The sequence below is a fragment of the Gouania willdenowi genome, chromosome 14 (genome assembly GCF_900634775.1).
Source record: "Gouania willdenowi chromosome 14, fGouWil2.1, whole genome shotgun sequence".
Lineage (NCBI taxonomy): Eukaryota > Metazoa > Chordata > Actinopteri > Blenniiformes > Gobiesocidae > Gouania > Gouania willdenowi.
The window spans coordinates 5,196,840-5,221,934 of NC_041057.1; the positions used below are offsets into that span (position 1 = coordinate 5,196,840).

General features: G+C 35.9%; 2 protein-coding genes across 8 annotated transcripts in view; one reads left to right on the forward strand and one right to left on the reverse strand.

Moving 5' to 3' along the window:
- The first annotated feature begins 5 nt into the window (after positions 1 to 5).
- LOC114476002 (immunoglobulin superfamily member 11) lies at positions 6 to 5,183 on the forward strand. The gene is made up of 7 exons (XM_028467238.1): positions 6 to 69; positions 1,358 to 1,512; positions 2,195 to 2,261; positions 2,330 to 2,461; positions 3,138 to 3,293; positions 4,778 to 4,897; positions 4,972 to 5,183. The coding sequence occupies exons 1-7, from the start codon at positions 6 to 8 to the stop codon at positions 5,181 to 5,183; spliced, it is 906 nt and encodes a 301-aa protein (XP_028323039.1).
- Positions 5,184 to 5,754: 571 nt separating this feature from the next.
- cfap54 (cilia and flagella associated 54) overlaps positions 5,755 to 25,095 on the reverse strand; it is a 30,474-nt gene continuing 11,133 nt past the window's right edge. For 2 of the 7 annotated variants that reach the window (XM_028466639.1, XM_028466640.1), the window contains 38 exons: positions 24,832 to 25,023; positions 23,963 to 24,055; positions 23,687 to 23,875; positions 22,513 to 22,634; positions 22,275 to 22,422; positions 21,150 to 21,305; positions 20,642 to 20,764; positions 20,385 to 20,471; positions 20,113 to 20,233; positions 19,890 to 19,979; positions 19,678 to 19,804; positions 18,497 to 18,557; positions 18,356 to 18,429; positions 18,087 to 18,284; positions 17,839 to 18,017; positions 17,628 to 17,761; positions 16,525 to 16,734; positions 16,015 to 16,214; positions 15,786 to 15,921; positions 15,606 to 15,708; positions 15,310 to 15,471; positions 14,394 to 14,594; positions 14,202 to 14,289; positions 13,208 to 13,378; positions 13,075 to 13,141; positions 12,566 to 12,751; positions 12,400 to 12,486; positions 12,207 to 12,320; positions 12,075 to 12,122; positions 11,033 to 11,177; positions 10,356 to 10,513; positions 9,651 to 9,805; positions 8,867 to 8,975; positions 8,634 to 8,793; positions 7,633 to 7,787; positions 6,879 to 7,025; positions 6,707 to 6,815; positions 5,755 to 5,942 (listed from right to left, as the gene is read on the reverse strand). In XM_028466639.1, the coding sequence (XP_028322440.1) occupies positions 5,878 to 5,942; positions 6,707 to 6,815; positions 6,879 to 7,025; positions 7,633 to 7,787; positions 8,634 to 8,793; positions 8,867 to 8,975; positions 9,651 to 9,805; positions 10,356 to 10,513; positions 11,033 to 11,177; positions 12,075 to 12,122; positions 12,207 to 12,320; positions 12,400 to 12,486; positions 12,566 to 12,751; positions 13,075 to 13,141; positions 13,208 to 13,378; positions 14,202 to 14,289; positions 14,394 to 14,594; positions 15,310 to 15,471; positions 15,606 to 15,708; positions 15,786 to 15,921; positions 16,015 to 16,214; positions 16,525 to 16,734; positions 17,628 to 17,761; positions 17,839 to 18,017; positions 18,087 to 18,284; positions 18,356 to 18,429; positions 18,497 to 18,557; positions 19,678 to 19,804; positions 19,890 to 19,979; positions 20,113 to 20,233; positions 20,385 to 20,471; positions 20,642 to 20,764; positions 21,150 to 21,305; positions 22,275 to 22,422; positions 22,513 to 22,634; positions 23,687 to 23,875; positions 23,963 to 24,055; positions 24,832 to 25,023 (5,070 nt within the window). In that variant the 3' untranslated portion in view covers positions 5,755 to 5,877. Of the gene's footprint in view, positions 5,943 to 6,706; positions 6,816 to 6,878; positions 7,026 to 7,632; positions 7,788 to 8,633; positions 8,794 to 8,866; positions 8,976 to 9,650; positions 9,806 to 10,355; positions 10,514 to 11,032; positions 11,178 to 12,074; positions 12,123 to 12,206; positions 12,321 to 12,399; positions 12,487 to 12,565; positions 12,752 to 13,074; positions 13,142 to 13,207; positions 13,379 to 14,201; positions 14,290 to 14,393; positions 14,595 to 15,309; positions 15,472 to 15,605; positions 15,709 to 15,785; positions 15,922 to 16,014; positions 16,215 to 16,524; positions 16,735 to 17,627; positions 17,762 to 17,838; positions 18,018 to 18,086; positions 18,285 to 18,355; positions 18,430 to 18,496; positions 18,558 to 19,677; positions 19,805 to 19,889; positions 19,980 to 20,112; positions 20,234 to 20,384; positions 20,472 to 20,641; positions 20,765 to 21,149; positions 21,306 to 22,274; positions 22,423 to 22,512; positions 22,635 to 23,686; positions 23,876 to 23,962; positions 24,056 to 24,831; positions 25,024 to 25,095 lie in introns of those variants that run through there. The other 5 variants (XM_028466636.1, XM_028466637.1, XM_028466635.1 and 2 more) reach the window with 5 other exon arrangements.

Sequence of the window (25,095 nt, forward strand, 5' to 3'; positions counted from 1 at the left end):
AGGTCATGGCTGCAGGAGATGCTGCAGTCACTTTAAACCAGGAGGACGGTGAGAAAAACACCAAGGACTGTGAGAATAAATGGTTGCATTGCTGAGGCCATTATTCATGCATGGCTGGTTGTTTGTGCACAGCAGAGTGTGTGATTCTCTCTGTCAGAGATGGGATCTACTGCAGAATGGATGATGTGGACTTTATGCGTCTGTGTCGTGGTTCAGAAAAACAGTGAGTGGATTCATCTGAGACTCAAAGATTAAGAACATCAGTTATTAAATTATTGTGATTAAACAGGTGCAGATCTATGAGCTGATGGGTTTTCTAACAGACTTTAAACTTAATAAACTCTTCATGATCAGTGTGAATGATTGATTCTCTGAAACTTTTCTAAAGGTGAGTAGATTTTGATAAATAGGTGCTCACATTTGGTTGAAGAGGCTGTTGTTCTCGTTGGAAAAGATTTGTACAGGAGTTTATTGCATTCACTGAAGGGGAAAAAACTTGATTTTTTTTTTTTTTTTTGAGTTGATGAGATAAGTAATTTTTAAAAAATGTATGCTGTTGTTCTGTATGTATAGGAAATACTTGCTTAGTTTTTTTCTGAGTCGATGAGTGGTTTTTGTAGGAAATAAAGAAAATTACTTAATTTTATCTCATTTCAGAATAACTGAAAAACAGGGCAATTTTACTTTTATCTCTAATTCAGAAAAAACAAATATTTCCAATAAAAAAAAAAAGACAAACAGGACGTTTTAAAAAAAAAAAAAAAAAAAAAAAAAAAAAAAACCATTATCTTATCTTATTTCAGAAAAAACAGGGCAATTTTTTAAATTGACTTATTTTTAACTCATCAACTCTGAAAAACCAAAAAACATTTCGGAAAAAAACGGGACTTTTTTTTAAAAAAAAAAAAAATCTATATATATTTTATCTCATCTATTCAGAAAAACTGAAAAACATTTCCTATCGAAACAGGGCAATTTTTTTTATTTACTTATTTTTATCTCTAATTCAGAAAAAAACGGAAAAATATCATCAACTCAGAAAAATAAAAAAAACCATTTCGGAGAAAAACGGGGCAATTTTTTTTTTTCTCATCTATTCAGAACAAACTGAAACATTTACTATAAAAACAGAAAAACAGGGCAACATATTTTATTTTACTTTGACTCAGCGTCTGATCTGTCATGTCCTATTACCCATGAATGTACACACACACACACACACACACACACACAGTTGACCTGTGAAAAACTGAGGGGTGGGCGTGGCTTCATGACATCTCTAATGCAATTAGAGGTGACAGTTACACTGAACAGTCTAATGTTTCTGTGAGTTTCTCTACGTTTTCTGTCCTTCCAGATGCCCTCAGCGTGTCTGTGAAACAGTCCAGTTTACAGGTCGTTCAGGGAGACTCTGTGACCTTGGCCTGTTCCTTCCTCACGTCAGGAAGCCTCACCAGACTCAACGTGATCTGGACCCTGGTCCCTTTATCCCACCCACAAAACCCAAAACAGGTCTGTAACGCAGCAGCATTGTTGTATAGCATAGATAAAACCAAAAATGGCTTTTCTCCTATTCTTCTTCTTTTGTTACCCTTTGTATCTACTGTGTGTGTGTGTTGATTATCATCCAATCAGCAGAGGTGAAAGTAATGGATTACAATTACTCAAGTTGCTTTTATGGATACTTGTATATATTTATAAATCAGTAATTTTACTTGTACTTAAGTACATTTTAAAATAAGTCATTTGTTACATTTCTACACCCAATTATTACTGAGTAAATTATTGTTTTTTTGTTTGTTTGTTTTTTTTAAAATGATCAACACACATTGTGAAACTATAAAAAATGAAATGACCAGACAGCAATGAAATGCATCACATCGTAGCCGACCAATCAGATTAAACGTAATGCATGGCACCAAAACAGCATTGAAAGCTGGGTATTTCCTCAGTTTGAGTTCATAAATGTTTCTATACTTAAAGCCTGAGAATGCCTTTATTATGAATTGAATTTATTGCACTTATTTTATTTGCATTTTGACAAACCTTTTATTTCATACAGATGTCTTTGTGGAAAATAAATAAAGTTCCAATTGTGCAAGATTTTTTAGTTTTTTTTTGTTTTTCATTTTCTACATTGTTTACTGTATGTAAGACCTCTGGTAACCAGTGCTGATTAAACTCTGTGTTGAAGGTGATCGCGTATGACCATGGACAGGTGATTGAAGACCCCTCCCTCATAGGCAGAGTTGGGTTCACAGGTAACACACACACACACACACACACCTGCTGCTCCTCTCTGCAGTGGCTTCATGCAGCATGTCTGCAGGTCTACCAACGAGAGCTGACATCCGCCTGAACGACACACGTGTGTCAGACGCGGGGACGTATTGCTGCATGGTCAACAACCCTCCAGACACCCCAGACCCCGCCATCGGAGAGCTGCAGCTTAGCATTCTGGGTAAGAGGCCTTGGACCCAGACATGTTAGTGAGCTGTGCGCACACAGCAGAGTGTCTTCATACACACACGCCCTAAGGTGGGATTTTAAACTACTGGAAAATACACAAATTACTCAAAACGCACAAGACTATATTTACCTAACTGACAAATATACATAATGATAACTTAAAATCACAAAATAAGAGAAGGATATACAAAATTACAACCAAAAACTCAACAAACGACAGCAAAAACACACAAAACAGGAATGACACCAAATAACTTCAAAACAAACTGAATTACTGGAGAATACTCAAAAGGACAATAATAATAATACATGGAAGGAAAAGAAAAACACGCCAAACGACGACAAAAATACACAAAATAAGAGAAATTAACAAAATTACAACAAAAATGCACAAAATCTCAACAAATCAACATAAAATACACAAAATAATTACAAAACAAATTGAATGACAGGAAAATGCAAGAAAAGGACAATAAAGTAGTAATAAGTGAAAGAAAAACAAGAAATGACAAAAAAACCCACAGAAATTCACAAAATGGCATCATCAGAAACCTTTAATGCTCAGCTTGGTCATAATGTGACCCTCAAATCAGACCTTAACTGTTCTGTGGCCCCCGCTGTAGTAAAAGTTGTTCTATCTCTCCAAACGCTCTTTGCTTGTGGTGCAGCTCCTCCATCGCTACCCGTGTGTCAGTGGGACGGAGACATTGCTGTGGGGGGAAACGTTCTCCTCTCCTGCTCCGTGTCCGAAGGTTCTCCACCTCCAGAGATCCACTGGGCCAAGATGGACCCAGAGGAGGTCTCACTCCCCGTCAACATGGAGGGTCAGTGCCACCCTAAAGACACCCTATCAGATTCCAACTAGTCCCTCTTCAATTCCCCTCTCGAGTACATAAATATTGATTGGATTGAATGAAAGGGATCCTGCACTGTTTGTACATATGTGGCCTAATAAAACATACTCTTTTCATTAACTTTTAAAAATGGGACAACTTAACAGTTTTAAAACCTGTATTCCGCCATTTTGAAATCCCGTGATTGATGATGTCACACGGTCCCACTGCCTGTAAACATCCCATTGTTTTAAATAAGTAATGATTTTATTTATAAAGCACTTTTTGCAGATAAAATCACAAAGTGCTGTGGAGAAATTAATACAACAGGTACAACATCATATTGTTTTCTATTGGAGTGAAGCATTCAGCCTGTTTTTTATATCAATTAGCTGTTTTTGTGCTGCTTTTGGTTGATCTAAATAATCAGAAAAAGTTCAAGATGTAAACTATTTTTGTTTAGCAAAAAGGATGAAAATTGTCCCTGATTTACTCACTAACTTCAGCCATCAGAGCGTGTCAACACACTGAGCTCTTCTTCTCTGCTTCGTTGTCTACTACCAAACCGCAGAGTTGGAACTGTCATCCCCTGTGGTCATAGATTATTTTTTGGGTCACAACTGTTTTTATCCTCTTTTGATAAACCGGAGCGTTACATCGACATTTGAACTTTTCCTGATTATTTAGACCACGTGTCAAACTAATGGCCCGGGGGCTAAATCCGACACTGTGGAGCATCCAATTCGGCCCCCAGGAGAAATTAAAAATTACAGTGAAAACATGAATCATTGTGTAAATGAAAAATCAACAATATTTGTAGGGATCAGTTTTTCTGGTGCTTTTATTGCATGATTTCAGTCAGTTTTAATGTTAAACTATGGAAAAAACTTTGAGGAATTCTTACAAAATCCTTCAATTTTTCTAAAATTATTACATAATAATTCCCTTAATTAAATAGAAATTGGTCACAAAATCTAGGAAATTTAAAGCAAAGCTCCTGTTATAGATACTGATATCTATCACGTATTGTTTGAATATTGTCAGTTTTTTAACATATTTAGTATTTTATGTATACTTCTCAAATGCAAACTAAACTAGGGCACAACAAACTGAAATGAGTTTGACACCCCTGATATAGAAAAACCAAAAGCAGCACAAAGTTGTCATTTTGAGTGAAAAAACTGCTAAATGATTTTAAAATCAGGATGAACGCTTCACTCATTAGAAAACAATGGGATGTTTACAGTCAATGGGGCCGTGTGATGTCATCAGTCACGTGATTCCAAGATGGTGGAACACAGGTTTTGAAACTGTAAAGTAGTCCCATTTTAAGTGAATCAAATAAATATGGTTCAAAATAATGTGTTCAAAGATTTCAGGCTACATTTGTAAAAACAGTCGTGGATCTCTTCAATGTTTCTTCTTCTGGAGACTCTGGCCTTGACTTGAGGTGAACGTGTCGTCTTGTGTCTCAGGTGGTTTTGGCTCCACCCACATCTCCAACGTTTCCTCTCAGACTTCAGGCTTGTATCGTTGCTCTGCCTCCAACGAGCTGGGAACAGAAAACTGCTACGTCAACCTGTCCGTCTACACCAGTGAGTGACCCCAGTGTTCACCAGTATCCCCCCCTCACACTGTCCCATCATGACCCCTATTGTCTGTCCCGCAGCTCCTGATGCTCCCTCAGGTGTGCTGCAGGCTGTGCTGCTCACATTAACCATGACGCTGGTGCTGCTGGTTTTACTGGTTCTCATCATGTGGCTCCATCACACGGGACAGGACGGCCGATGGAGGGAGGGGGGGAAGGAGGAGGAAGAGGAGGAAGAGGGTTACAACGAGATCCGCTACACGCCATCTCTGATGAAGCTCACGTTTGTTTAGCTTTTATTCTGAAGGTCACGTGTTCAACATTCATGTCAGCATTTAGAAAAATGACCAATCTGAGCATTAACAGGTTTCTTTTCATTTTTAAATAATCTTGTGCATAATTTCTTTTATTCATTTTCTGTATTTTTGTGTTATGAGCCATTTTATGTACTTTTATTTTCATCTTGTATATTGTATTGCTTTTTTGTCATTCTGTGTTTTTTGAGTTGTTTGCACACAATAAACTCTGCACAAAAAAGTAAATAATTTGTCTTCTGTACATTATTTCATCCTTATACAAAGCCTCTTTGCATTAAATATTTTCTTGAGTATTTTTGTTGTCCTTTTGTGTATTTTATGGTCACTTTGTGCCTTTTTGTTTTTGTCGATTTTAATTGCGTTTTCTGTCATTCTGTTAAAAACGAATTGTATGTAAAAAGCACAATACAGTAAATGTAGTGTTAGGCTTAAGTTTCTTCCCTGAAAGTTCATGTTTATATTCTTCAGTATTCTGCTTTGTTAGTAATCCACAATCGGTACATAAGATAAATAAATAGATCACTTTGAAACAATTTCCCCTGAGGCCTTCCTTCAAAATCCTTTTATTGATACTTTTAACATGTTAATATTAGAGATGTAAAATAAGCAGAGTGCATTCCAAAATGTTATGCAAGTACACTAAACACTGCTGACAACAGAAAAAAACCTTTTATTCATCTGCAGATGCAGGTTGAACGTTTGTGGATGTTCCGTTTGGATCAGTCTGAATGGAATCTACAGGAAAAAATAAATCAGTGGTTAAAATAGAGCTAAATAAATCTGTGCATACAAACAGGTTAACTTATATTTTAATCAGACAAATCAATTATTAAAAAAGCAAGTCGTCTTAATTGAATGTGAAAAAGATAAGAAAAAAGAATTTCCAAAATAAATCTACTGTATAAAATGAATCTAGGAATATCCACTGTTATCCAGGAAGTTTATCATTTGCGCCATAATATATAGTCAACTTATGTAAATCATTGCTTAATCAGAAATAAAATGGGATTTTAAAAACCACAGAAGTTGGTTAAAAGGTGCAAATTAGTGGTATAAAATGGACAGAAAAAGTAGTAAAAAGGGTTCAAAGTGGCAGACATTGGGGGAGGGAGGTTCATGTAATTTAAAAAGCAGGAACAATTAGTTTAAAATGGCAAATAATGGGCGTGACAATTAGTGAATGTGGTTAAAATAGGCATAACATTTGGTGAAAGGAGGTTAAGTGACAATATTGGGTCAATGTGTGCAACATTAGGTGGTAAAGGTGGTGGAAAGGGTTTACAGGTGCAAGAATTGCCTTGAAAGTGGGAAAAAATGATGGTGTGGCAGAAATGGGAGTAATGGGAGTAATGTAGCAAAAATGCATTAAAAGGAGCAAAAATATGGCAAGAAAAAGTGATGAAAATAGGTTAAAATTTGGCAAGTTTTGTGTAGTTGCAGAAAAAGGGTAAAAATGAGTAAAAACTAGTTCAAATTACTCAAAAAAATTTTTGATTTACCGATTCTTCTGCTCGTCTGTAGTAGGAGTTCAAAGTGAGGAAGATAAAAGTTTGGTTTGGTAGGAGTGATGGACGTATTTTCATCAACACTCTGTCCAAAGGCCGACAGCTGAAAGAGAATCAGATCAAACACTGTTCATGCACGTGTGTGTGTGTGTGTTGTATTGTTTACCTGTTTCTTGAGGAGTGTGTGTGTGAGCTGCAGTAACGTGGGGCTGCGTTCTGTTCTCAGGTCACTGATCAGTAGCGTAGCTTTAGCCAGAGTAATAACAGAGTCTGGAGGAGAGAACGGACGTCCTGATAGAAGCCTCACCACCTCCTGGGATTAGAACAAACAATACTCATCACTTTATCCTGAACTTTCAGCTTATTTTTGTTTGAACTAGTTTTTACTCATTTTTACCCTTTTTCTGCAACGACACCAAACTTGCCATATTTAAACCTATTTTCATCACTTTTTCTTGTCATATTTTTGCTCCTTTTAATGTGTTTTTGCTACATTACTCCCATTTCTGTCACTTCTCATCAAATTTCAATGCATTTCTGTCACTTAAAAACTCTTTCCACCACTTTTTCCACCTAATATCACATATGTTGACACATTATTGTCACTTTTAACCTCTTTTCACCATATTTTACGCTTATTATTCCCAATTTAAGCACATTCACCATTTATCATGCCCATTATTCACCAGCAAAAACTAATTCTTCAAATATTGACACTTTGAACCCTTTTAACCATTTTTTCAGAATGTTTTTGGCCACTCTATTTTGCAACTTATAACCAAATTCTGTGGTTTTTAAAATCCCATTTCACCACCTTTTCAACTATTTTTGGTCACTTTGAACCCATTTCATTTCTGATTAAAACAAGGATTTACATCTTTAAGACGTTAAGTCATCATTTTGCTGACTCATGTCCATACCTGTAGGCTTTCCAAACAATCTTGACTTCTTCCTCTCTTTGATTCCAGCTCAGCACTTTTCAACATGAACTGGGCTTGAGTATCTGGGTCTCCCCACGTTTTACACTCATTGATGCCGCGCTGTGCGGTCTGAGCAGCTTCAACCATCAGCTTTTCTGCGTTAAAAGCACAAATAACACACAGAAAAGTTGTGATTAGCACGTCAGTTATAACAGTTGTAATAATTTTATTTACCTCATTTGTTTTAGGGTCAAAGGACAGAAACAAATACATGATAATAGATATTAGAAGCATTGGTTTGTTTATTGTATGAATATGTTTACACTTGTTTAATCAATTTTTAATTTTTTTTTTTTTTTTTTATTTAATTAAAAAAAAAAAAGTTAAAATAATTTTCATAATGGGTTACAAAAGCGACCTCACATATGTATATCATGTAGTTTGGCTGTGAACTGGCGGCTCGGGGCCCACGTGCGGCCCTCGGTTTATTTTTGTGCGGGCTTCAAAATAAATGCAAAAAATAACTCCAGAAACACATAAAATGATAAAACGAGAAAAAATATACAAAAAAAAAAAAATACACAAAAACAACTCCAAAAAACACAAAAAGAGACAAACGAACTCAGATACACATGAAACAACAAAAAATACTAACAAATACCCTAAAAAATAAAAAACAAAATGACTACAAAAAAGGATAAACACACGATACAACACCAAAAAGACACAAAATGGCAACAGAAATACGTAAAATGACTCCAGAACACACAAGATGATTACAAAAATACACAAAAATAAGTGAAATAACACAAAAACCTTTGTTGTTTCCTATGTTAATGCTCAGATTGGTCATTATTCTAAATGCTGACATAGATGTTACTAATGTGACTCTCGGATTAGATGCTGAAGTGGATTAAAGATGGTTGCTAAGGTGAAAGGATGAAGGATTGAGGCAATGCAAATAAAGAAATATTAACAGTTGTCACAGTAACATACTGTACCTGGTGATGGATCAGAATCAGAGGCGATGGAAGCGTTGAGGCTGTGACTCAAAGCTAAACGACATCGCAGCCACAGAGAAAGTCCAACTCTCTCACCTGCACAAACTTCTCTGGGACAGTCTGTCTGTATTTTATTTAACCCTCCGCACTCTTTGGTGTCCTTTAAACACACAAATACAAACACAATAAACAAACTATATTAAGAATAATAAACTATTTTATTACAAACTTACCGTCATTGCATGAGTTGTGTCTTTTGAAGGATTTTGGGATTTTGGTGATCTTCCTAAAATCAATGGGGACGTTTGCAGTAGAAATAAGGAGGACTTTGTCTCCTCAATGCTGAAACAAAACAGTAAAGAGTTAAAAAAAAAAAAAAAATAATAATAATGTTAATAACTATAATAAATTCTTGATTTATGATTTATTTATTTATGTATGTATTTATTCCTTTCTGTTCATCTATCTATATAAAATAATATACTATTTCTATCTATAAAAATATATTGATTATATTTATTGATTATTCATTATGTATATATATATTATTATTTATAAATCTAAAATACAATTAAATAATCATATTTATAAATATTGTAATATAGTTTATTTATTGTTTAGTTATGTATTTCTTATTTCCTGTCTGTCTGTCCATCCATCTATGTTATATATATATTTATTATATTATATAATACCTTTTATTATTTCTAGCCAGAAAAAAAATTATATTATCTCAATGTATTATTCATTATTTATATATATGCTGTATATAATAACAAAAAATGAATGAAATAAATAATAATTTACAAAAAAGGAAGAAAACAGTTGTACAACATGCACTTATATATCCAAAAGAAATCTAAACTAATGTAACTTACTTAAATACTAAATGGACACAAACTCATCTAGGAAAAAAATAAATAAAATAAAAAAAATAAAATCTTAAATGTATGGACAGTATGTTTAATAAAAAAGTGAGTGCACAGTGTAACTAAACATGCATTAAGTCATTATTACCTCTGAGCAGGTTTTCCATGCTGCAGGTAAAGTCTGCTTTTCAGAAGATGAGATTCAATCGTTAGTTCAAGCTTTTCCATTTCACCACAGACGTCAGATTGAAGCTGCTGGGAAATGAATTCCAACAAGGAGGAAGAACCTTCTAACAAAAGAGACTAAAACGAAAGAAAAGACAATCGTACATAACTAGTCTAACTGAGCGTCTCACCATCACAAACTAATCATTCTTAACATTTTTAATGAAAAACGTGTGCTTGAGACTCATGAAGTGATTAAGGATTAAAGCACAAAGTGAAGAAGGTGATAATGGAAGGAATTAATAATTATCCCTTTTCCTCTGAAAAAAATATTTGAGCTGCTAAACTAACAAAAAAAGCAAAACAAAGAAAAGTCTTTTCAGGAGTGTTTTGTAATTAGTGATTTAGTCACAAGTACATTTGTATTTGAATTCCTTGTTTGAACAAAAAGAAAACAAAAATAATTTAATTCTAATCTTTTCTTAAACACATTATGACCTATTCTTAGAAGTTTCAGTACAAAGCAGTGTGCTGCAGAAAGAAATGCCCTTCAAAATAAAAGCATATAATAGCTTTCCTTATATCAGTTTGGTCCTAAACAACTTAATGAGAGGCTAAAACATTAAGGGGCAATACTTACATCTTTACTGTGAAATCCATTTTGTTGTTACTATTACTAGAAGGTTACCTTAACACATTGGGTTGATTGTTTTTCCTTCTCACTACTATGAGTGAGAATTGTTGGCTCCTCTTTCTCTGAGTTGAACCCGATGTTCTGTGAACCCGGTTCTGTGATTTTTGATGTTTCCAAACAACGTTTGCCGACAGATTCTCCTTCAGCTGAATCTGAAAAGAAATACCGACGTTTGTATAAAAGGGACTGAATATTTTGGTGTCCTTATCATCACGTCTAACTTGTAATAAAAATAAATGAAACAATAAGATTTACAACCAACCTCTTCTGTCAAGATTTTGAAAGCCCAAATTTAATGTATCAGATTATCAGTGTTTAATGCCGACAACGCACATGGTGATTAATGTTTAAATATATATATATATATATATATATATATATATATATATATATAACAATTAGGGTCTTGTTCCAATTAGGGACTCGTCATATTGGGTTGTTGTTACATTTTGGGTTGATACAATTTGGGTCGTTGTTACAAATCGGCTCGTTGTTACATCTTGGCTTGTTACATTTTGGCTCGTTGTTACACATTGGCTCGTTGTTTACATTTCGAGTTGTTACATTTTGGGTCGTTGTTACATTTTCGCTCGTTGTTACACATCGGCTTGTTGTTACACATCTGCCTCTAACATCCCAGCACAATTAAGAAAAAGAACTGAGTTACAAACCAGGCACGGAGCAGCAGCAACATGTGGTGTTAGCAATAGCCAGTAGTAGCTGAGCCTGAGCTAGCTTAGCTCTGACACACAGTGTGGGTCCATACAGCGTGCACACCTCTGGGGTAAAGTCACAATCCACCAGTTCCTGAAGAGCCTATAACGACAAGCAGAATTCATTCAGTTTGAACAGGACTGAGATTAGCACACTCATTTTTTTTCTTCTCACTTTGTATATTTTTGGAGCAATTTGGTTTATTTTTCTCTCATTTTTTGTATTTTTGTTGTTATTTTGTGTGTTTTGGAGTAACATTGTGTATGGCCTTATGTGGTTTTCGAGTCATTGTGTTTTTTGTGTTGTTTTGTATAATCTAATCTGTATCTTTTGTCATTTTGTTGTTTTTCTTGTTGTTCTGTGTGTTATGGGTTGTTTTGTTTATTTTTGTGTGTGTATAATAATAGTGATCAATCTGAGCATTAATACAAGAATGAACAAAGGGTTTGTGTGGTTTCCTTATTTGTATATTTTCTTGTCATTGTGTATATTTTTCTCTCATTTTGTTTTTGTTTCTCTAATTTTGGGTATCTTTGTTGTAACTTTGTATATTTTGTTGTCATTGTGTATATTGTTTCTCTCATTTTGTGTAAATTTGTTATTTTATTTATTTTGCAGTAATAGTGTGTGTTTCTGCAGTCATTTTGTTTATTTTTCTCCCGATTTGTCTGTTTTCGTTGACATTTTGTATATTTTTATATTATGTATTGGTATATTTCTGTGTGTTATGAGTCATTTTGTGTATTTTTGTGTGTGTATAATCTTGACCAATCTGAACTTTAATACAGGAAAGAAGAAAGGGTTTGTGTGGTTTCCTTTCCTATTTTAGTTGTCATTTTGGATATTTTTCAGTTATTTTTGTGTATTATTATTGCCCTTTTGTGTATTTCACTGCTTTTATTTGTTTTTTGGAGTCATTTCGGGCATAGGGGGCCACACAAAATTTGACTGAGGGCTGCATTTTTTAAAAAAACTAAACAAATTGTATAATATCAGTACCTTCACATTATCCAGGAGACATTTGTCGCTGTAGAACTTCGACACTGGCTGCACATTGAGCACAACGTGTCATTGTGGACATATAAACAAAGGATGGACATACTGTAGGTGTGTTTGTGTGTGTTTTCTTACTACAGCTCCAGAGATGTAGTAACCATGAGGTAATATGACTCCATATCCTACTGTGAGCTCCACTGCCTCCCTCACAGCATCAGTAAAAAGATGAAGTTGAGTGAGAACGCGGATCTGTGCAAAACAACAATTCAGTTTCACAACAGTAGCTTATGAAACACTATCATTGGAGACTAAAGTAACAAATTCTGACCTTCAGTATTTTACCATCAACAGTGTGTTCTACACTCCGACACACAGTCCCCACAACGTACAGGTAAAATGCAACCATGGGTAGAACCTGAAAGGACCAACACAACTTATAACTTGATCTGGTTAATTTTCTGACAAAGTAACAAATGAACAGTTATTTTATGTACTGTGGTGTGGTAGCCAGTGATAAAAAGCCAGTTGCAAATGAAGTTTAGGCTCGTCGCAGTGGAACCGACATCCAATCGGAGCGGTTCAGAGAAAAGGTCAACGCCGGGAAACACTTCCTCTCCCACGTTGTATGAAGCGTACTGTAGGTCCGATTTAGGATGAGCCATTGAGCAACTCAGCACGCACTGCCAGTTTAAAGAAAAATTATAAATATCACACTTGCAAACATTTCCTTCAATTCAAATCATCATGATCTCTGAGGGAAAATTACAATGGCATATTAGGGCCACATTAAAATAAAAAGATTAAAGATGTAATTTTATTAGGTTACTTGTAATATTTCTTGTTTAAAGTTATAATATTTTGAGAATAGTCATCATTTTATGAGAATAAAGCCGTATCTTTAAAAACTTTTAATGGTATAGCTCTCAAAATATTGACTTTAATCTTGTAGTGCCCAGATTTGTTTTATTTAAATGTTGCCCTAATACGCCGTCGTAGCAAATACCTTAAACAGGTGTGCAGAGAGTAGACAGCACCTGCTGCGCTGACTGATATCAGACCTCATGCTATACCTGAAGAAGACATTTCTCATGAAAACATTTACAGTATATCTGTTCACATAAAAAAGCAGAACCTACTGGGCTAACTTGGCAGTGAGAACGGCAGCTTGTAAACATCCCCAGATGCCAGCACGTTTTACTGTCTGCTCCATGGACTCGCTTCCGTTGGGAATGCCATCCCATTTCTCCACAACACTAGAGCTCTGTAAAGCACAATCTACAGCTTTGCTCCAACATGAGTGTGCCACTCTGAGAACAAAACACAGACAGATTCTCTCTTATTTTGATGTGATGGGAAAATGAGAAAAACTAGAATAAAATTAACTTTCAGGCTTGAAACTAGACATTTATTCTTTCTAATGATCATTCCATGTCATTTCAACAAATTTTCAGGACATTCCATGCACTTCCGTCTCAGGAAATTCAAACATTTTTACCACAAGTTCCTTAAAAATGCAATTGGCACACTGTAAATCTTTTACAATTTAGTGAGGGGGGTATGTGTCGATTTTCGTGCATTCTTGTTTCCCGTCCATTTTCAACTTCCAATATCAAAAAAATTACACCACATAGGAAACTGAAATTTGGTGTACTAATACAGCTCCACCTACCCTCTCAGAATATATAAGAAAATATCTGCTATACATCCTATTGGGTGGACATGTTAACCCCTCAAAATTGATCGAGCCCTAAACCCTAACAAACTTTTTTCCAAATGGGGCTGGCATGTCCACCAATAGGATGTATAGCAGATGTTTTTGTATATTCTAAGAGAGTAGGTGGAACTGTATTACAATACCAAATGTCAGTTTTCTATGTGATGTAGTTACTGAGATATTGAAAGCAGAAAATGGAAGAAAAACATGGAAACATGAACACACGCCACTAAATTGGTCATATCTCAAAAAGTATGAATACAATCACCCTAGAAATGTTGTGCTTATTGAATAATCATGGAACAATTGGTAAAAATTTGAGAATTTTTTGACACCGAAGAGCGTGGGGCATTTGTGAAATGACATGGAATGACCTGAATACATTTTTTCTTTTTCTTCAGCGAACTGTTTCTTACTGTAACTTTCCATTGTAGAAATTGAGGTCTCCCATTTCATGAAGCCCCAGAACTCTGAGAGATTCAGGACCATTAGCCTTGAAATACTCTGTAAAGCATTTTTAAAAAATAAAATAAATAATATATATATTTATATATATCAAAAGAGACATAAAATCCTCTGGGCTCTTATTAGACGCTGGCCGTACTCACTAATAGAGGTTAAGTAAGCAGCAGTTATAGTCTGCAGTTGGTCAGAACCAATAGGAAGGCCACATTTATCATTCACAGGACTGAAGTCTTCTTCTGTCCTTTTGCACTGTTGGATACTTGGCGTACATCTGACCATCGGAATTTCATCTGAACAGCTTTCTGAAGGACTCGGACCTCTGCTCTGATTCTTCTGTGAAAACCCTGTTAAAGAACGTCAAGACAAACACAAAAAGCACAAACTGTATGAGGTTTTTAAATCAGTTTTACAAAAGGAAAATACATTATAGGACTGAAAATAGGATCATAGGCGGAGTTTGAGATTCTTGCCGGGGGGGCCAAAGAAAGGAAAGAAAGAATTAAATATATAGACCGTTTCGAGATTCGCACTAACCACAATGTCTATACAATGCAAAAATGATTAGTATCATTATTTATAATGTTGACTACAAAAGTTAACATCAATGCGTCATTTAATGTTGTAAATTAATGATAAAATCAGGCCGGCGTCCACTTTCTGCTTCATTTTTGCTGCAGTACAATAACATGAACTGCTGGGTGCAGTGTCGTTTCACTATTTACATTGTGAAGAAGAATTGCACAACAGAAAAAGAACCAACCTAAAGTCTCAAAAGTTTGGGACCATTTCACTGAAAACTTATACTACACACCTGAGGTAGAACTGACATCTGTGACATCAAACTAACAATAATATGTTAGAATATAAAATTATATATATATATGAAAAATATGTTAAGAATTATAATTTTTCGGATGACTTTGGGAAAACTGAGTTTTAAGGGGGCAATGCTCTCCCTGCCTGCCCCAAAAACTCTTTGTATGACTGAAACTAGGACTAAATCATGCTAAAAGTAACTAGCCTATGGCTGATGTTCTTATCGAGCAGTGCTGAACTCACAGGGTTGCACGTTTGCCAAAAGTTGCCGCAGTAAAAAGCGATTTTGCTGAAAGACCTGCAGACTTTGTGGCTTTTTCTCAAGAGCTTGGTGATAGCATCTCAATGTGTTTTCTACATCCAGGGGAACGCAGACACGGGACATGGCCAGCTGTATCTCTGAACCTTTGACAGTTACAAAAAAACAACATTGAAAATTATTTAGATCAAATTTATAATATTAATGATGCTTCTCTCAGATAGTTCACCAACCCTTTTCTCCATTTCCCGCCAATATTGTCTGTCTATGTTGTTCTAACCTTTAAGATCAAGGACTTCCTCAGAAGCAACATCTTTTCTGTCAACGGTTTCAGGTTTCCAATCACAGAGCAACTGGCATCCGGCATAAGTCCTGCAAGTTACCTGAACATGTAGAAGTAAAGCTACAGTTAGAGCAGAAACAGAAAACCTGAATAAGTTTGATAGATCATTTCTTCTACCTCTTTGCCTGTGGCCTTCCATGTCTTGATGTGGTGAGGTTGTGGTGCTGTAGGTCCTCCAAAACAGCTGATTCTTTCAAGTAACTTCTTTTGTGCATTAACCAGTAGAGGAGTTACCGTTACGGCATAGCGCTCCCTGGAATAAACGACAGCAACAAAAAACAAATCTAAAGTTGAGGACTAGATTTATTGTTATCAATACATCAATCAATGAGTCAATCTAACTTACCTTGTGTATGAGTTGAATAACAAAGCAAAGTGAACCAGTGTTTCCCACTTTCCGTTCTCATGAAGCCGTTCCAAAGTGTGCAGCAGGAAGGTTCGAATCCAGCGCAAATCCACCTGAGATCTGTCATCCAGTGGCGCAGAGAAGTGGAGACTGCATTCTAACTCCATGTCAGTCGTGTCTTTATCATACAAACTCCACAACTAGTGGGAATAAAGTATGAACGAAAGCCATAAAGGATATAGATCAGAGCTATTGGTTTATGGGGTGCCGATTGGGAAGTTGCGCATGCTAAAATAAACAGCATTTTTTCACAACATTTAGCAACAAACCACATTTAAACAACATACAGGATGTGAATTTTTAATGTTACTTTTGACCAGATTTACAGCAATATTTGTGAACTTTGTGATTTTTACCTTTCTCGTTGCTGTTTATTTTAGCACATGCAACTTTACAATCAACACTCCATATCAGTACATGTATGTTACAATGCAATGTTACTCGACTCACCCCGAGGTTTTCCAGCATGTCCATAATCAGGTCGGTGGCTAGGACAAAAAGTGGAGTGAAAATATTCTGCAGCTGCTCTACAGTAAAGGGAGCTTTATTTTGAAACTCAGAAAGTTCCCGTAGAAGAACTGAGATTCTTGAGCTTTGGTCCCACACATTCTGACAAACAAACTGCAGAGTGGTCCAATCACCTCCACGATGAGCAAACACCTGCAAACACAACATATTTACCAATTTTTCCATGATTATTCAATACGAACACTGTACATTTTTAGTTTGATAGAATTAATACTTTTTGAGATATTGACAATTTAGTGAGGGGGTTATGTGTCAGTTTGCCTTATTTTTATTTCATTTCAGCTTCCAATATCTCAGGAACTACATCACATAGGAAACTGAAAGTTGGTATAATAATACAGCTCCACCTACTCTCTCAGAATATACAAAAATATCTGCTATACATCCTATCTGGTGGACATGCCAACCTCAGCTCCCTGTAATTTTTTACCAGCTTTGAGCTATGAACATAGACTGTTCACATCACTAATGATTAGTCACATATATACATTGTTTCTTGGGTGACAGTCTCTTGAAATCTGAAAAAAATACTTTCTTTACTATTGTCATTGGCCCATAGTTGCATGTGGGAATGTAAGAACAAGCTTAATCTCTCTTTTCATTTATCGTATAAAAGTTACTCTTTCTTGGGATACAAAAATGTTTTACTTTATGCAACTTCATTTTTATTTTGGACCCAAATATTGTTGAAATGACATGGAATGAATCTTCTGCTATTTATTCTGTTATTCATAGTGTCAAAATATCATGTAAGTGCGACTGTATGGCTATGATGGCTGTTTAGAAAAAAAATAAAATAAATAGTTACTCTAAATCTATCCAAATTTATTTTCTGCTCTATTTTAATTATATTATAGTACTGTATCAGATTTTTGATGTATTTCTATTTTTATTTACCTCATAATATTCATGCAAACCTTGCCCGACAATGCCAATTTTATGAAATATCATGCACTGAAAATCCTTAAACGTCATTGACCCATTTGTTGATTATTTGTTGTATATTACATGTGTTCGTCCCATACCGCGGCTCTACGAAGATGCAAAGCAACTTTGGTCAAATAATCCAACAGTAGACCATGACTCAGCTCTGCAGCTTTAGATTGGTCCTCTTCGACCACAGCGTTTTCCTTTGTCACATTGTCATCCAAGCGATTGGCTGGAGATAAGAGTCAGATACGTTTAGAAGACGAACCAGGTGATTTTTTTTTTTTTACTGTAAATGTTTTGGCTCACCATCATTTTTCTCTAAATCTGTCTGTGTCGTCATCAGAGATTCATCGCGATCAGCAGAGAGGGAATTGTTGCTTTCAAAGTAAAGCTCAGGTTTGGAATAATTCTGTCTGTGTGAGTTTATTTGCATCAAAACTTCAGAGTAGGCCAAGGAACAACATAATGGGTGAAACAGGCTGTAGCTGAGAAGGAAAAAATAAATGACAAATTATGCAATTTTAAAAGTAACACAAACTAGGACAAAAGTGAACCTGTGTTGTTGGACTCCTCCCTGCAGTTTGTCAAAGCTTTGATAAAGTAACGCTAGATGTGCTTGAGCCAAACTGTAGTTAAGCTGTGATTTCCATTGATTCTCCTCAGAGCTCATTCTCCTAAATTGAAGCTTCTTCTTGTGGCGTTGCACCACAGATGTCATCATGTTGAGTAGTTTCCCCACGAGATGCATCGCTCTAATATACGGTAAGAAAACGCATGAGAAAACAGGTTTATTTACACAAAAATCCACGTCAAAATAATTTACCTGTCTGTTTTCACTCCTTGAAGCAATTTCTTTCCGAGCCGTTTTCTCAAGTCATGTGGGGGTGAGTTTCTGTTCTGTAAAGTTTTTAAAGGTTTATAGTAATAACACCCATAATTATTATATTGCATGACAAACACTTACCTGGACGCTTCCACTGTTTCCCTCCGTGCGTTCAGGGTACTGTCCCCTTCCCTCATGACGCCTGATAATAGGGTGATATCATCATTTCAACAATAGGGCCACGCACTTCGGTCTTAGAAAAGTTCAGAACTTTTTACCATATGTTTTTTTAATTATTCAATTGGCACAATTTGATTGAATAAATACTTTTGGAGATATGGCCAATTTAGTGAGGGGGGGGTATGTGTCGATTTTCATGCCTCCATGTTTTTCGTCCATTTTTAGCCTCAGGAACTTCATCACATACATGTGGTCTAATAATACAGCTCTACCGACTATTTCATATTATACACAAATACCTGCTATACATCCGATCTGGTAGAAATGCCAGCCCCTCAAATTTGGAAAAAAGTTTGGGATTTGGGTCTGAAATAAGCATGTTTGGACCTTCAGTAAACAACTTTGCATATACCTCAGCTCCCTTTAATTTGATCATCTTTGAGCTATGAACATAGACTGTTTAAATCACTAATGATTAGTCACATATGCTGTATGCATTGGTTCTTTTCGTGACTGTCTCTTGAAATCCAAAAAACCCCAACTTTTAATTACTATTTTCAATGACCCATACCTGCATGTGGAAATGTAATTTATAGTATAAAAGTTACACTTTCTTGGGATCTAAACATTTTTTCTTTATGCAACTTCTTCATTTTTATTTTGGACCGTATTTCACTCGCAAATATTGAAAATACTTTCGAAACCAAAACTTTTTTCCCATTTTGAAGGTCTAGCATGTCCACTAGATAGGATGTATAGCAGATCTTTTTGTATATTCTGAGTAGGTGGAGCTGTATTACTACACCATTTTTTTTCCTGTGGTGTAATTTTTTTGAGATATTGGAAACTGAAAATAGAAGAATAATAAAGATGCACAAATATCGACTCATACCTCCCTCACTAATTTGTTCATATCTCAAAAAGTATTCATCCAATCAAACCAAAAATGCGACAGTGTGCCAAGGAAAAATTGTTGAAATGACATAAAATGACCCAATAGGATGTAATTTAGTTACTGAAGAAAGAATCACAAGAAAAATGTTTCTTCAAAGACAATGCAAGCACACAAATTGTATATAAGTTTAAAAATAAATGCTTTATATGATTTTTAGGGTGGTTGAGAGGGTTTATAAAGTACATACCAGGAAAATATCTTTAGTATCACTTCCCCCCATGTCACCACAAGATCAGGGAAGCCCTCTTCTATCCCTCTTTGTAGTAGTAGGGATGCCAGCTCAGCAAAATGAGGTTTGCGCTTTAGCTTTTTCACTGTTAGAAAACATACAAATGTGTTACAACTGAGCTCATTTTGAATTAAAAAAAAAAGGAAACTTTGTAAATATGGCATATGTACCAATCTGAAAGGCGTCTGTTAACCTACAATGGGACATCAGATCATACAGCTGTGAAGGATCCTCAAAGTTGGTCAATTGCATGAAATTGTCTGCAGAATAAAAGCCATTTAGCTTTGATTAGTATGAGGACAATTTGCAATGTCTGCTGATGTATTACTGCAGAAATGTGCAAAATTAATTCAGTTTATTAGGGAAACCTGCTAAAAGTTCCCATTATATCACCTGTGAATGTAGTGAAATCTGTGTCCGAGGTGGTTTTCCTCATGTTCTTCTCATGCAGTACCGTCAGATGAAGAACTGTCTTTGTTTTGCCTCTAAATGCTGTCGGTTCTTGTGTCATACACTATGGAAACCGACGTCACAAACATTAAACAACAGAGCAAATATCAATCTTTGGTAGGATTTATCTCCTTTCTTTCATTTTCAAAGTAAAAGTTCATTTTATACACTTCCTGTTCTTCCTTGGGTCATAACTTTGCTCTAATAATTTTCACCTGGGCGTCATAGACGTCCTTAAGCAGCCTGGAACCAGCCTCCAGCACCAAAGGAGCTTTCTGATGCTCTCCCAGTATACGCAACGTCTGTGAAGGGAAAATAAAAGTGACACATTAAACAAATATCTGGAAAATTATAGCAGAATTTAAAAAAGAAAGTAATCTATATCTGCCCTTAAAACCGTTAATAACATATATCAGGATTGTCTAATTAATGTACAAACAAAATACTTCATTATGAACATGCAAATAAACACCTTTGACAGGTAGTAGGTGATGCAGGCGATCATGTGAATTAACGACTTGGATGTCTTTTCGGCCCATTTTTGTTTAAGAAATCCTGAATTCTCCTCCAGCACCACCAAGCACTTTTTTAGTATCTGAAAATTGAAAAAAGACACCAAAAAGCATTTTATACAGTGTGTTACTCTAGGTCAGACATGGGCAACTGCTGGTTGGGGGGCCCTTGGTCTGAATTTGTGCGGTCCCTATAGTAAATGGCTTCAAAAATATGGGAGAACAAAAATACACAAAATCACAGAAAAATGCGTTGAAGGACAACATAAATACCCAGTACACAAAAATGACTCCAAAAGTCCAATAGGACATGACTTGAAAAACTAAAAAAGACAACAGAAATACACAAAAATGACTCCAAGAACACAAAACAACAACAAACTGTGTCAAAAACACAAAAAAAACTGCAAAAAGTTGCCCATCTCTGCACTACATTGTCATCGGACTTTATCAATAAGGTTCACATACTTGTACTATGGAGGAGCAAGTGATCTGATGAGAGATAATTGGTGCTAGGAGTCCATAGCAGCTGACCGAGGCTTCCACTGCAGCATTTCCATCGTTCAAATACATCGCCAAGTCAATGGCTACCAGCATTCTTTCACATTCTGCCAGCCTGGCCTCCTGCACACACACACACACACACACACACACACATTTCTAAAAATGTGAGAGTGACTGCCCTCTTTGGGTTAAAACCCGGCTGTTATAATCAAACTTAGCTATTGGCTGAAAATGGAGGTTTGTGACAATTTGGTGGCTTCTTACGTCACTATTGGCCCCGCCCCTCCTATAAAAACTAACACCTGTGGACTTTTCTATCTGTGATGAGTTGTTTGGACTGAGAGAATTGTGAATAGAGAGAGATATAGTGAGGATTCAGTAGGTATTGTAGTTAGTAAGGGTGTAAGATTGATTTACCGATATATAGCGATATTTCGCTGCACAATTATTTTATCATGGTTTTTAACCAAATTTTTTTTTTTAATGCTCTGACATATGCATTGCATGTACTGTAAATGCCTGGTCACTAGGTGTCAGTGAACCTAAAGACGTTGTTAACATACCTCTCTCCTCAATGCATTTTAGCTTGGAAGTCGATTGTACTTTATTTTCATAAAACAAACTGGACACTTTTATAGATGTATGTGGTTACTTTTATTTTTTAAAGAATTTAAGAACTTAACATAATCAGAATCAGAAAACTTTTTTGAAAAATGTAATTTGACCATTTCATAAACATTCCACATTTATTTATTATTATTTGTACTTCAATTACAATTAGTTACAATTTACTTGTTCTCGTAAATTTTAAAAAATTAAGTAATTTGTATTTCATACCATTTTGCACTTGGTATAGGTAAAATTTGTCATTATTGATAATGCAACATATCGCGATGTATATCGTACTGTTTAGTATTGGGATATATCGTATTGTGACATGCAAAGTGTGATTCGTATCATATCGTCAGATTAATGGCAATGCACACCCCTTAGATTTTATAGTATAGACTGGGTGTGTCTTAGGTGCTCCAGGAGCTCCGCCCATAATCAAAGCATTTTTTTTTTTTATTTCCATATTTCTTTCTTCACCTTTTCCCAGATGAATGGTCCTCTCGCACTAAATGAGTCCCAGAAGAGCGAACCCTGCTGAATGTTAATTTCTGTCTCAATGAAGATGGACGTGAGGAACATTTTGCACAGTTGAGGAGAGCAGCGTTGAAGGGTTTCCTGAAACAGTCTATACAGAATAACAAAAAGGGAAGAAGAAGAAAAATGAATAGGTGTATGCATTTTGGGAAACTTTCAACATAATTGTTAAGTTGCTCACCCTGTTGTTGTTGCTAATCTATCCTCCCCACTGTCAGACTCAGAGACGGGGGAGGTGAAGTGGCTCCACAGCTCCCCACAGGCTCTCTTTGCTGTTGTGTAGTTTTTGGTTTGAAACGCCACCTAAAGATGAAGAAAAAAACACAAAGCCATGTCGTTAACAACTACTACTACTGCTACCACTCCGACAACACTAAAGTAGACTAGTAAACTTTAGTGTTGTCTCGCAAGTCTGTCTACGTGACGTTAACTAGTCGCAGTACCTGACTTTTGCCCAAGATGGTGGTGCAACACAGCAAACAAGGGTCTTAGTACCTCTGCACGGCAAGGCAGCACAACATCCAGCGTTTCTCCTCAAACTGCAGCTGGTAGGCAGATACTTTGACTAATATACAAGTCTGTGACCCGAAAAAATATGTGACTGTTGCGGCTTCTCTGCGATAGAGAAGAAGAGCGCTAAACCTCTTCGCAGCTATTAAGGAGCTATTTACACCCCTTAAACATGACACTCCGTTGGGTGAAGTAAATGCAGACTGGAGAAGAATTACAAATGTGTTTAAGGGGGATTAAATGTCCGCAGAGAAGCGGCAGGGATTGGAACTGTCGCCACCTGCGGTCACAGATTTTGGCACAACACCGGCACTCGGCTGCCACTTGGCTTGGCATCGGTTCTTGGTGACGTCATCGACTAGTATGCACATAAAGTCGACCTTTAAAATGATGTAGTCGGTCAACCCCTAGTAGTGATGAGGACCATACGAGGACCATACACAGAGTGGGCAGGGGTCAAAAGTTTTCATTACAATTTTCCCAAGTTCATTCGAAAAAATTATAAAATAGTTTTCTGCTGCTTTGATCCTAACATATTACGGATAGTTTCATGTGACAGATGTTTGTTCTACCTCAGGTGTGTAGTATACGTTTTCATTGAAACGGTCCCAATTATTTTAGGTTGGTTCTTCTTCTTTTGCGCAATTCTTCTTCACAATGTAAATGGTGAAGCGACACTGTGCCCAGAAGTTCATGTTATGGTACTGCAGCATTGATGGAAATTTTTGCAGTCAACATATGTTGCACACATTGTGGTTGGCGTAAATCTCGAGACAGTCTATATACTTATTTAGTTTTTTATTTTTTTATTTATCTTTTGCCTTTTCGACTGGTTTCAGCGGTACCTGAGCCAGATGAGCCCATGTGTAAAGCAGTGGTACAGGCATAGATGCCAGCAGTGGCCGTGTGGGGGCTCCAATACTCTTGCCCATTAGTTTCCCCTGCTTATCGTAGGCTGCAACAGCAAAAACAAACTTCTGATTGGGCTCCAGCCCTTCTACTTTCAGCACACACTTCCCTGACACTGCTGGCACCTGTAGAAAAAGAAAAGGCAACGTCTAATATTCAGAAAATCTAAATAAAATGGACAAAAATTACCAGACATAATAATTAGACTTCACCATATTTCCAGTTCCAGGTAGGGCACAATCTAGTAGGCTGACCTTCCTGGTATGTCCCTCAGCTACACAACCACAGAGCCGATACCAACAAACCTAGATAATAAAATGTAAAAAATATGGTTTGTGGATCATTTGGTCTTTGTAAATTCAGCATTGGATTTATTTATTTATTTATTTACTTCAAATATTAAAAAACAAAATAAAGCAATCATTGCTCACTAAAGAAAAGAAAAAAAAGAGCTGTACTTTCAAGCTTTTTTCACAAAGAAAAAATAAAATAAAATGTGACATTTGAGCAAATGCATAATCCATAAATACACAACAAAATCCAAACATATATAAACAAAAATTCATTTACATAACATCTACATCCCGTAAAAAAATTAAAAAATTGTAATACATTTTTTTTGGGAGTATTCTGTATTTAGCTTTATACACAATTTGAAATTAATCAAATCCATAAACTTAAGTTCTTTAGACTTCAGTTTGATTTGATCCTAACATAACGCCAGCCAGTTCTTTTTGTCTTCTTTTTTAATAATATGTCAAGGTTTGATTTATTCAGTAAACTGTTCTTCAGGAAATTTAATTTGATCTCCTGGCAGATGCCAGTCTTCTTCAGAGGCACCTGCTGATCGCTTTGATGGTTCCTTGACTTCTGCGTAGTGAGACAAAAAAACCTTTCCGGAATGATTATGCGGAAGTCAAGGAAACATCAAAGCGATCAGAAAATGTCTGGATGACTTATGATCCATATTGTTCTTTTATTCAAAATACATAACTTTTGTAGGTTACTTTTGTATGTGTTTTTCCATAATTCAACACAATAAGACAGATATGATAGACATAAAAAAAAACCTAAATCTTACATCTCCCTCTATGTTGTACAGTCCCGGAGAGAAAGTTAAAGATCGATCAGTGCGTGAAAGAAGAATTGGAGGTGGTGGAAAGTTTTCATCTTCTTTCATTCTTCTGTGTTGTTTTTCAGTTAAAGAATTAGTGGCTTGCTTATACAGCTTTTTCTCCTCGATTCCTGCTTTTTCCACCAAGACGTAGGCCTCCTGACAAAACGACCAAACCAGAGAAGTCGTCATGATGATTTCTTAAAGGTAAAAATATATAGAGTCATTGTA